Below are 11971 nucleotides of genomic sequence, written 5' to 3'. Positions count from 1 at the left end.
CTCTGAGGAGAGACACCCAAATGGAGATCTGGGTGGACATCAGGTGGCCACATCCATAGCTGAGGGAACAGCATTTTGGGCATGGGGAACAGCCAGTGCAAAGACAGACTCTGAGGGGAGGCGCTTCAAGCTGGAGGGTTTGTAGAACCCATTGTCCTGCTCTGATGCAGGAGACCGAGCCCTAGGCACTTGCTTTGTGATGTGGCCATATTAGGGCCCCTTGTGATTTTGTACACCAGCACTAAGTAAGTGGTGCAGCAGTAAACAAACAAAAAATAATAATTTTTATCTTCTTGCAGAAAAATGATTCTCACTATGAAACTTACAAAAAGCATGTCCATAGAAAAATAGACTAGAAAGCCAGAAGAGGCGTCAGATCATCTCACCCAGCTTCTCATTTCAGATGAGGAAACTGAGGCCCCAAAAAAGGTGAGACAGAAGTCCCATGACCACAGGGCTTGATAGGTTAGAACTTCAACTTTGAAATTATGGGTGTGCTCTTGCCTGAACAGGTTTAGGATGAACTATTTGTCGTTGGCAGGCACTCACGCTATTTGGATTAAGTATTTGTTTTGAAAATGATGCTATTGATTTTCTTCTTCTTAAGTTCTCCTCTTAAATTTCTCCCATGTAGTTTTCCATCAAGCTTGAAGGTCTTCCAATTTCAGCTGTTAAAAAGGAAACCAACCTTGAGTGAGGGTTGTTCACAGTCCCCTTACCTGAGTGTGAAAGTCGTGGGGGTAACATCCAAGACCCCAGAGTAAACGGTCTTGTTTCCAGGCCCAAGTTCTGACCGAGGAACCTGGGAATCTTGGCTGCATATGGGGAGCTGAGTTTCAGACGGGAAGTAGAGACTTTGGCTCAGACACCTGTAGCCCACACCTGCTCATATGACCGGCCCCCAGCTGCTGAGTGAAATGACCTCACCTTTGTTGAACAACAGCCTCAGAGGGCCAGGTGTCAGCCAGAGTCAGACTTACAAGCTGACAAACTCCTGCATGGACACACACAGTCCGCCTTTGTCACAACAATGAACAGTGGGCACCTGAGGCCAGGCCCAAAAGATTAGGGCTCACTGAGTAAATGTGACAAAGGATGTGTATAGGTCATGTGGTATGAGCTCATTGACCAATTCCCGGAATACTGGAATGAGGAGGCACCCCTGGACGCAAGGAACCTTGTTGGGAGGAGCAAATGGAAGTGCTCCTTACATGGGGAGAGGAGCATCAGTCTGTGCAACCATTGATCCCAAACCTGATGACTTAACAGGTCCCCAAATGGTTTCGATGAGTTCAAATTCGTGCACGGAATAGGGAAGACTTTACAGCCCCTTGGGGTCCCTCTCCGAGGGAGTCCTGGGTGAGGATTCATGTACACACCCTAAACTTTGGGGCTTCTGGCCCTTACCCCTGAGCGGGGTGTGTGTGTGTGTGTGTGTGTGTGTGTGTGTGTGTGTGACGACGACCCTTGCTGCTTTTTGGTGTGGACAGTGAAGCAAACAGAAAAGGGGAACTTCTGTAGAAAATGCAGCATTTCATCTCCGATGCCAGAGACCCATCTCCAAAGGTATTCAAGGAAGGCACCTGTGTGTGTGTGTGTGTGTGTGTGTGTGTGTGTGTGTGTGTGTGTGTGCGTGCGCGCGCAGAGGCCGGTCCTTTCCCAGAAGGAAGGCTTAGGCAAGTTGTTGAGTTTCTCTGAGCCTCCGTTTCCCCGTGTCAAGCAAGACAACGTCCCACTGAGCACCATTGCGCAAGACAGACAGACCAAGCCCACAGGTTGCGGGGCGACCAAGGGCCGCCCCCTCCGATCACAGCTTCTATTGGCTCCTTTTGGAGGGGGCGGGGCTTGCCCCGTGGTGGGCGGAACCCGGGTGTTTGGCTAAACACAGGGCGGCCGCCGGAGGTCGCGGAGCCTAGACTGTCGTCGGCTATGGCCGGGCCTGCCCGCGGGTCCGCGCGCGCGCTGCTCGCCGGCCTGCTGGCGCCGGCGCTGGTCGCGCTGCTGGTGGCCCCGGCGGCGCGGGGCCGGGGCGGTCGGGACCACGGGGACTGGGATGCCGCCGCGCGCTTGCCGCCGCTGCCGCCCCGCGAGGACGCGGCGCGCGTGGCCCGTTTCGTGACGCACATGTGCGACTGGGGCGCGCTGGCTACCATCGCCACGCAGGAGGGGGTGAGCGGCTGGCCCTTCGCCGACGTGCTGTCGCTCAGCGACGGGCTCCCGGGTGCAGGCAGCGGTGTGCCCTACTTCTACCTGAGCCCCCTGCAGCAGTCGGTGGGCAACCTGCAGGTGAGCGCGGGGCGCCGGGGCCGCGGGGCTGGCCTCTCCACGTCGCGGCACCTGCGGGGCAGGGCCCCGGGCGCGCATACTTAGTGCGCTCCGCTGCTGGCCGCTGGGCACTGCAACGCCCCAAGCGTCGGGCGGCTGAATCCCCGGGAAAGCTTTCCAGAGATTGTTGGGAAGTGAAGCACTTTGTGTACTTGTGTCTTAAGGCTTTCTCCTTCTTGTCGCTCCTTCTAAATTAAGGGCTCTCCCTTCTGCACTAAGAAGCTGCTGCTCAACAACGCAGGCGATTCCGGAGATGGGTGCAGGCTTGAGGCCTCCCGTGCACACGGGACACCTCCGTAGGAGACAGAACTGATGGGAAATTCATCTCCCTCCTCACCCTTTTGCCCACCTTTTAGGGGCAAGGCCAGGTTCACCACTGTGGTGGACCACTGCTGTTCCAAAAGCCGTGTCACAGACAGGCAGCTTGGGAGGCTAGAGCCACACAGAGTCTTAGGTTTTAGCCTAATTTGGTGGAGGAGGGTCTTTTGGACAGAGATCCCAGTTCTGAGGTTAACTGGGAAAAGTACAACGTGTTGAATAAAGAGAAGATGTTAGAAGGTGATACCTGATTAAGCACCTACCATGTGCCAGGTGGACAGACTGTCACTTTCCAATCATTGTCTCTTTTGACAACCCTTTGAGGAGGTTTTACTATCCTCATTCTAAGGCTTAGGTAGGTTAAGGAACTTTCCCGAAGCCAGTGGCCAAACTGGAATTTCACCCCAGGTCCATCCGCCTTTAAAACACAGGTCACAGACTGGTGGCTCATGAGCTGAATATGTCCACCAACCAGTTTTCTTCGGCCCACACAAATTCTTTCTTGTTCTTTCTTTCCCTCCCTCTCCCTCCCTTCCTCCCTCCCTCGCTTCTTTTATTCCATCTTTCCTTCCTTCCTTCCCTAAATTTGAATTAGTTGCCATCATTTAAAAATTGAGATTTTAATTAAAAACCTAAATGTGTAACTTTTTGAAGATTTGGAAGCTCTTGTGATAGTCGGGGCCCACACTGAGCAGAAATGGAAGCGGCTGCCCTGTTAGCCCAGGCACACCCACCCCATTCTCCATCTTCATATTCCCAACCTGCTCCACTCCCTGAGTGTGTGCTCTGAGCAGGCTCTGTCCACTGTGTCAGTGGGACTCAAACTTGGCTGCAACCATAGTCACCAAGACTATATTTGGGAAGACTTGGGAAAAAATACAATGCCAAGGGACTTTGTTAAAATACATTTTACTAACTGTCCCTGCCAGACCCTCCCTGATGCTTCTAATGAGGGGAGGTGATTGGGAACCACTGCAGTATACAATATGCTTAAACTTGCAATGATAACGCACTCAGAGGGGGAGGGGGTTAGCTGTGACCAGCCTGCTGATGGCTGTCAGGTAGGACTCCAGCCCAGGTCAGACTAATCCAGGAGGAGACAGTGGGGAGGGCCCTGCCCCAGATTTCAGCTTTCCATAATCAAGCATAAAGCCATGGTGGCCACATCGGAATTAGCTTGACTCTGATTCCTTCCATTGCCAGTTCCGTTGCTGGTTTACAACTGCTGCTTTTCCTCCTCCTTCTGACCTCCATCGGCTCCTGTCCACCCTGTCCACAGAGTGACATTAACAAAGCATCACTCAGTACTGCCCTCTGCTCAGAAACCTTTAGAATATCTGAAGAGTGAGATCCACCTGGGGTGTTTGGTTAAGATGCGGGTGCTCGGGTTGGGAAGGGAGCCGGAAGCCAGCATTCTAACAGGCTCTCCAGACCGATGGTTCTTGGAAAGCAGCGGTGTCAGCCTAAGAAATAACCACCTTGACTCCTGAGCCTGGATTGGAGCCGCCCTTTCCTCAGAAAGCCCCTCCTTCAGCCAAACTGGCTTTCTCACTGCGCCCCATCATGACTTACACCTTCCCACGCCTGTGTTTTTGTGGTCACGGGTCCCTCCCTTTTAAATACCCTGGCTTGAACACCTTACAAGGCTCCCTACAGCTTCTCGGTCACCCCAGGCTATGCTGATGGTTCTTTGCTCTGAACTTAGAAACCTCTGAACTGTACTGGTCACTTGGTCATGAGTTATGTGCCGCCTTTTGATGTCTTCTTTGTCTTTGTTTTGCATTACTTAAGTTTTGTTTATGTCTGACTTTTCAGCCAGACTATAAACTCACAGAAGGGAGGGACCTTGTCCCCATTGTCCCCTGCCCCCTCTTTCTCTGCCTTGCCTAATAATGTACAGACAGCAAAGATAGTGGCTAACTGGTTTCAAGGAGGTCTCTTGCTGACTCACTATTTTGATGGGTCACCGTGAGATGGCATAATTCCCCACATAAGGCCCTTTGAGTTTCAAGAGCTGAGCAGTCTACAATGCAACGTGTGAATTCTGCTATGATCTGTCAGCATTGCCTTTCTTTGGTGAAGCTGACTTCGGAATAAGAAAGAAGTAGGAATTTTGCTTGCTTCCCTTTCCGAACCAAAGCATTCTTCTCTTGTTGTCAGAGAAAGAATGAACAACGTCTCCTCTTTTGGAATCCCGTGACTGCTTCTGCCTGCATGAGATAACCAGGAAGCATGACTCAGCCGCTTTCTTTGCTGACATGGTGCAATTAGCCAGTTGAGCAACTGGTGTTTTTTGTGCAGTAGCTTCTTGTTAGCCTCCAACCCTTGAGATCTGTCAGTGAAGATATCTGCCGGCCTTGTACTTGGGTGGCCCTGTAATTACAATTTCTCTGGGGTAAGGGGACAAGTTAAGAGTTTGAGAAGTGTTAAAAATAATTCTTACTGAGCCGGTTAATTTAAAATATCAATGCCCTTCCCCGTTTTTGGAGAGAAGGTCAAGATTGTGCCCTATCCAAAGAGCAGTTATCCCAAGTGGAAGGCGGTGTTTTACAATTCATTGTTTTATGCTAGTGCGGTCAAGCTCTGGGAACGGTGTGTATACGACTTGTGAAATTCATTACCTCCCCAGAGACAGGGTCTCACAAGAGGGTCTTTGTGTTCTCTCTACAGGAGAATCCGTACGCCACGCTGACCATGTCTTTGGCACAGACTAACTTCTGCAGGAAACATGGATTTGATCCCCAGAGTCCCCTCTGCGCTCACATCATTCTGGCTGGGACTGTCACCAAGGTACGCAGTCACCTGCGGAAACAGACTGGCTTTAGGAGAGCCATCAGCTTGTTAACAGTGAAGGAAGAGATAGTTCAGAAGTAAGATAAAACGGATGTGATAGGTTGCTTTCACATAGGGTGTTCAGTAAGACCGCACTGTACACTGGACAACATCTGCCACGCCAGGGTTCCTGTCCCTGTAGTGTGACAGTGGCTTAGAGCAGAGAGCAGTCTAGGTAGGTAAGAAGGGGAGAACCCATTGCTAAGTACTGGGTGTGCATCCAGACAGTTTGGGGTGAGTGCTGGAGGGAAGGGGTTCAGTAAAACCACGGGAATGGCCGAGGGCAAGATGTCACGTGCACTGAGCTGATGTCTGAGCCAGCGGACCTGCTTCTTGACTTGTCAATGAGGGTACTGCAGGCAAGTTCTGTGTATGGTCTCAGAATTCTGTGTGGAGGCAGGTCTGTACTTGGGCGTCCTTCACGGGCAGGAGGGAAGGGAGGGGCGGCACATGCTCCTGAGAGCCACTGTATGTCTTCTAAAGATGGTTACCCTTGGTGTGCACATGTCTTGTGGGTCATCTGTGCTCGTCCTGGGAACACGTGCTAATGTTACATGTCATGGGCCCCGGGGACATTTTGTTACGGTTCCTTATGCCGGTCACTCTGATAGCTCCAAGTTACTGTTCAGCAATGGAAACCGGGACTCAGGATGGTTTCTCATGTCGCCACGTCTGTTCCCACCAATGTCTGAACTCCTGTCTGTGCGTTTCTCCAAGCTTCCTTTATTTCCTCTTGGTTCCTTAAAGGTATGATCAGGATGTAGATGTATAGTGAAGCTTAAAAGTTCTCATCATAAGAGAAAAAAAAGAAGAAAACATTTTTGTAAATATATGTGGTGATAGATGTTAACCAAACTTACTGCGGTAATTATTTCACAGTTCATGCAGGGGCAGCCAAAAGGAGGCTTATAGTTGTGAGTATGCACAACACAGAGTTTATTCTAGTATCATTATTTTTTAATTATTGTATTCCATACAAAAAACCATAAACCTACCTTTGCCCACCCCTGAACATATATCAGATCATTGTGTTGTACACCAAAGACAAGTACACAATGTTATATGTCAGTTATATCCTATTTTTTTAAATAAAGGTTTTAAAAAATTAGGATCTGTAACTAAATAAATGCTTTAGGATGTGTAGAAGGCTAGAATCGCACACTGTTAACAGATGTGAAGGCAGAAGGTCCCTGCTGTGAGAACATTCATTTCACATGTGTCTTTTAGGTGAATGAGACAGAAATGGACATTGCGAAGCAGTCACTGTTTGTTCGACACCCGGAGATGAAGTCTTGGCCTTCTAGCCACAACTGGTTCTTTGCTAAATTAAATATAACCAACATCTGGGTCCTGGACTACTTTGGTGGACCCAAAATAGTGACGCCCGAGGAATATTATAATGTCACATTCCAGTAAGTATTTATTGATATACCATTCACCTTACTTTGAGGCTCTTATCAGAGGTGCTTAAGCCAGGGAGGTGTCAACCATTTCATGTGGCACAGACTCCCTTGGCCGGCTGGCATAGCCTATGACCACCCTTGCAATTGTATTTTTTTTTTCTTTTTTGTAAGATGAGGGGAGATACAGAAACAGACTCTTACATGTACTTTGACTGGGATCCACCCAGCAACCTCCGTCTGGGGCTGATCCTCTGCCCATCTGGGGCCATGCTTGCAACTGAGCTATTTTAAGCACCTGAGATAGAGGCTTTAAGGAGCCATCCTTAGCGCCAGGGGCCAATGTGCTCAAATCAATTGAGTCATGGCTGTGGGAGGGGAAGAGAGAGAGAGAGAGAGAGAAGGGAAAGGGGGAGGGGCCGAGAAGCAAATGGTTGCCTCTCCTGTGTGCCCTGACTGGGAATCTTACCTGGGACATCCACATGCCAGGTTGATGCTCTACCACTGAGCCAACTAGCCAGGGCCACAATTGTATATTTTTCTAATGCATAAAACACACAGGCTTACAAAGGAAACTACTATATTGAAATATAGTCATAAAAATATGTCTTGTAATTGTGGTATAGTAGTATGTTGGCTTTTTAATGAACTCATTAAATAGGACCAGAGCAGTGAGCAGGAAGAAACAGTATTTTAAGACAACAGCACTAGCTCAAATGGAATACAAAAGTGTCTGCGATTTCTGTATTTCTGTGGTGATCATCACAGGTACACTATCACCGTGTGTGGTCTGTGGCCTACAGTTCTCATTGAAGGAAATTATAAATTTCAGTTCGAGCTTAATGAAAATAAAAACTTTTTTTTCCCCACCCAAGTTCACAGATGCCCTGGACTCTATCTACAGGCTAGACCCTAGGCGGAGACCTGGTTTTAAGGCCATGCTCTGGGGCTCTGGATGGAGCCCCATTTGGAGCCAGGAAGGCGTTTTCTCATGGGTCTCAGAGTTAGGTGCGTCTGGGCTGAATGGCGCACACCCAGGTCTGAGCATGTCACCCGTCCCCGGCGGCCCCCAGTCCTAGTAGTGCCCGTGGGGCTGCGTGGCTTATTCCAGCAGGAAGTGGACACCAGAGGGGAGGAGGCTGAGACCCTGGGGCTGCAGGAGAGAAGGAAGGAGGAGAACACGGCCCAAAAGCATCATTTCCTGAAAGGACAGGAGAGGAGGTCTGGTCGGATGCTTTGCACTTAAGTCAGGGGTCAAGGGCAGGAATACAAGGGGTCGATGTCCTCCCCAGGGGCCACAGGTAACTCTGGCACACCTGACACCCTCACGGCCTGATGGACGGTGCTGACAGTCACAGAAACAGGGGCAGCAGCACCTAGTGTAGGCTGATCTATCCTCCCCAGCCGGGCACAGGGCAGCAGGGCGAGCTGCTTTGTACGGATGAGCTCACTGACCGCTCAGCACAGCCCTGTGAGTTCAGTGACGCTGCTCCTCGTCTGTGAGATGGAGAGATGGAGAGCAGCCTGTAAGAGGTGTGCTGGCCTTCAGCCTCGCTTCCAACCAGGCTGCTGCGCTGTCCTTCAGGTCACCCGTGGGGCTGGCCGGGCAGTGTCACTCATGTGCACGGTCTCCTTGCTGTGATTGCAGTTGGCAGAGGTGAGGCTGCTAAGCTGGACATGCGTGTTGTAGCTCACGTTTGGACTTCTGTTCCTTCCAGCACTCACGTGCCCCGTGTCTCACTCCGCGTGTTCCCGGCACTCACGTGCCCTGTGTCTCACTCCTGTTTCCGACACTCACGTGCCCTGTGTCTCACTCCGCGTGTTCCGGGCACTCAGTGCCCTGTGTCTCACTCCTCATGTTCCCGGCACTCACGTGCCCTGTGTCTCACTCCGCGTGTTCCGGGCACTCAGTGCCCTGTGTCTCACTCCACGTGTTCCCGGCACTCAGTGCCCTGTGTCTCACTCCGCGTGTTCCCGGCACTCAGTGCCCTGTGTCTCACTCCGCGTGTTCCCGGCACTCAGTGCCCTGTGTCTCACTCCTCGTGTTCCCGGCACTCACGTGCTCTGTGTCTCACTCCGCGTGTTCCCGGCACTCACGTGCCCTGTGTCTCACTCCGCGTGTTCCCGGCACTCAGTGCCCTGTGTCTCACTCCGCGTGTTCCCGGCACTCACGTGCCCTGTGTCTCACTCCTGTTTCCGACACTCACATGCCCTGTGTCTCACTCCGCGTGTTCCCGGCACTCACGTGCCCTGTGTCTCACTCCGCGTGTTCCCGGCACTCACGTGCCCTGTGTCTCACTCCGCGTGTTCCCGGCACTCAGTGCCCTGTGTCTCACTCCTCGTGTTCCCGGCACTCACGTGCCCTGTGTCTCACTCCGCGTGTTCCCGGCACTCAGTGCCCTGTGTCTCACTCCGCGTGTTCCCGGCACTCAGTGCCCTGTGTCTCACTCCGCGTGTTCCCGGCACTCAGTGCCCTGTGTCTCACTCCGCGTGTTCCCGGCACTCACGTGCCCTGTGTCTCACTCCTGTTTCCGACACTCACATGCCCTGTGTCTCACTCCGCGTGTTCCCGGCACTCACGTGCCCTGTGTCTCATTCCGCGTGTTCCCGGCACTCAGTGCCCTGTGTCTCACTCCGCGTGTTCCCGGCACTCAGTGCCCTGTGTCTCACTCCGCGTGTTCCCGGCACTCACGTGCCCTGTGTCTCATTCTGCGTGTTCCCGGCACTCACCTGTGTGTCTCACTCCGCAGTAGACCAGATCCCGTGACCTGCTGCCTTCCCACCATAATTGTAAACTTCTTCAGAGCAAAGTTCAGCCTTTCTTTTGATTATTATTATTATTATTTAAATCCTAAACACAGCCTAGGACAACACATGGTACAAAGCAGATGTTTTGTAAATCCCAGCGGCTCGCCAGCCCAGTTGTTTGATACAGAGATCCTTAGCTTCTTGTTTGAATGAAGAAGCCACCAGCATGCAGGAGAAGGGGTACAGGCCAGTGATTGTCCTCTGAGCTGGCAGAGCCATCTGACTTTATAGGAACATAAGAGGTGGCAATTACAACATGATGGCCAGCCGACAGATCACCATGGAGGACAGCCAGTAAAATGACAGGCTCGCTCCTCAAGGTTAAAGTTGACTTTTATAGGACGTAGCAATCTCCGAAGCGCAGTTCTGTTTGTATAAATAACGTGCCCAAGGGCAACGCTTGCTCGAATAACAAAATAAAAATGTGTTTTCTCATAAGTCTTCATGCTGAGTAAGCGAGTAAAATAAATGGGAGGTTCCCACTTTATTGCATGGACGTGTGCACATGGCCTTTTCTGCAGCTCAGAGACAGAGGAAGCATCTCCTTGTCCTTTTGACCAAAGACCACAGTAGGGTGTGGCCCCTTCTGAGGCAGGATGCCAGAATCCAGGGGACGGGCAGTGCCTCAAAGCTGACCTCTCTGACCAGGTCTGACTATCAGTGGTCATTTCAGAATCTGGAGTGGCCCTTCCACCCTCCTGCTTACCCGGATCACCACCAGGACTGTCCAGTAGTCCGGGAAGCGGACAGTACTATCTGTAGGGGCCGGGTGCCAGCACAGTCCTGGGGAACCCCTCCCGGTGGCCTTGTAGCTGCTGGAACTTCTCCAGGTGGCAGCCACCTTGTGGGGCTTGCCCAGAGCAGGAGGATGTTACTTCTCCACCAAGTAAAGCCATCTGCACCCCGGACTCTGCTGCCCTCAGAGGCGTCTTGTGAACGCTCCAGCACACATAACCACTGGGCAGGGCAAATAAGGGGCTAAATGGATGCCGTCTGCCCCACTGGACTGTCGGGTCAGGTCCGCGAGGGCATCTCTGTGCATGGACCAAAGGTTTCAGTGTCTACAGAAGTGTTTGCCCACCCCTGGAGGGGGCAGTTCTCATACAAATAGGCAGTTGCCTTCTCTCACGCTTCCGTCTGAGCCCCAAACCTCGTCCCAGCTCCTCTGGTGTGCCCGCCTATTCTCTAGTAAGGACAGGGGTGAGGCGAGGTCACAGATGACAAACTTGTACAACTTGCCTGGTCTCCCACACCGGGAGACAAAGTTCCCGACAGCCGTGGGTGGTCAAGGCTGCAACAGGAAGACGGCTCAAGGTCACCTCCCTGGCTGGGGTCAACATCGTTGGGCACCAGCCGATTAACACTGTTTTACCCTAATGTTCAGGATGCCTTCTGTTCTCAACAGGGTTTTTTTTTGTTTTGTTTTGGTTTTTTTGCCTTTTAAACCCTCGCATAGTCTCAAATGAGAAGCACACAGCCTGGAGAATGCTGTGTCCGTCTCATCGTGCTTACTGGTGGAGGGGGGAGGGCGGCGGGGGCGGCAGCATCCCGGGACAGGAGGGATGCTGGCTCACAGGGAGGCTTCGAGCCACGTGGACCTGAGAACTTGGGACTCTCAGGCTATGCTTCGGCTCACGGACATCCCGGAGATGAACTCAGAATCTTAAAACTGTTTGCTCAGAAGTCCCTCTAGTCCTTCCCCAGAATGAGTTAACTTTTAAGATCTGTCAACGCGATGTCAATGAAAACAATTCTCCTTCCTCTCTCTCCTCCTCTCCAGGTGAAGCCAAATTGGGCGAATATCACCTCACGGGTGACGTTTTCAGGACGTTTCACACAGACTTGGAGGACTCGGGCTTCTCGGTGGAAAGGGTCGCAGATCAGCCCGTCTGCTTCCCCGCAGGGCTGGTGTTCTTGCTTTGCTTACAGAATCAAGCTGGGCTGTTACTGGGTTTCTTGGAAGACGAGGTCACTAAATTTTATAAAGTTACAGTTTCATTACCTATAGACATGGTTTCAGAAGACGAGATAAGATCACTTGTGAAGAGCTATGTCAGGAACTGACCCACTTATAGACCCTCCAGTGGCTCAGAGAAAGGAGCTGGTATGCGTCATTGTGTTTGAAAACAAGACGAACTTACCCGAAGTCCAGCAAACAGTTTCCAACTGAGAAAAATGATTTACAGCAAACTTGGTAACCTAGCTTTCTTTTTCAATGCCTCCATAATTAAAAGCATTATTTGAATGCCGTGAGTTGGATTCATTTTGTTAAACACAGATGTTCATGT

The 11971-nt window shown here is 51.4% G+C and overlaps 1 protein-coding gene across 2 annotated transcripts; it reads left to right on the top strand.

The window, feature by feature from the left end:
• The first annotated feature begins 1864 nt into the window (after positions 1-1864).
• Positions 1865-11928, top strand: CREG1 (cellular repressor of E1A stimulated genes 1). 2 transcript variants are annotated; one of them, XM_066366017.1, is made up of 4 exons: positions 1867-2286; positions 5314-5433; positions 6703-6887; positions 11464-11928. In XM_066366017.1, the coding sequence occupies exons 1-4, from the start codon at positions 1930-1932 to the stop codon at positions 11465-11467; spliced, it is 666 nt and encodes a 221-aa protein (XP_066222114.1). In that variant the 5' UTR covers positions 1867-1929; the 3' UTR covers positions 11468-11928. The 2 variants fall into 2 exon arrangements, with proteins under 2 accessions (XP_066222115.1, XP_066222114.1); XM_066366018.1 differs by lacking the exon at positions 11464-11928 and having other exon boundaries at positions 1865-2286; positions 6703-6891.
• The last annotated feature ends 43 nt before the right edge of the window (positions 11929-11971 follow it).

Source organism: Saccopteryx leptura, chromosome 2 (assembly GCF_036850995.1).
Source record: "Saccopteryx leptura isolate mSacLep1 chromosome 2, mSacLep1_pri_phased_curated, whole genome shotgun sequence".
NCBI classification, from domain to species: Eukaryota; Metazoa; Chordata; class Mammalia; order Chiroptera; family Emballonuridae; genus Saccopteryx; species Saccopteryx leptura.
The sequence above is the reverse complement of the archived record's forward strand: the minus strand, read 5'-3'. Positions and strand labels throughout refer to the sequence as shown.

Excerpts from the sequence above, each read along its gene's own strand:
- CREG1 (XM_066366017.1), top strand. The coding sequence starts at position 1,930 with ATGGCCGGGCCTGCCCGCGGGTCCGCGCGCGCGCTGCTCGCCGGCCTG. Across the intron at positions 2,287-5,313 it reads AGTCGGTGGGCAACCTGCAG|GAGAATCCGTACGCCACGCT; the intron begins GTGAGCGCGGGG and ends TTCTCTCTACAG. Across the intron at positions 5,434-6,702 it reads TGGCTGGGACTGTCACCAAG|GTGAATGAGACAGAAATGGA; the intron begins GTACGCAGTCAC and ends TGTGTCTTTTAG.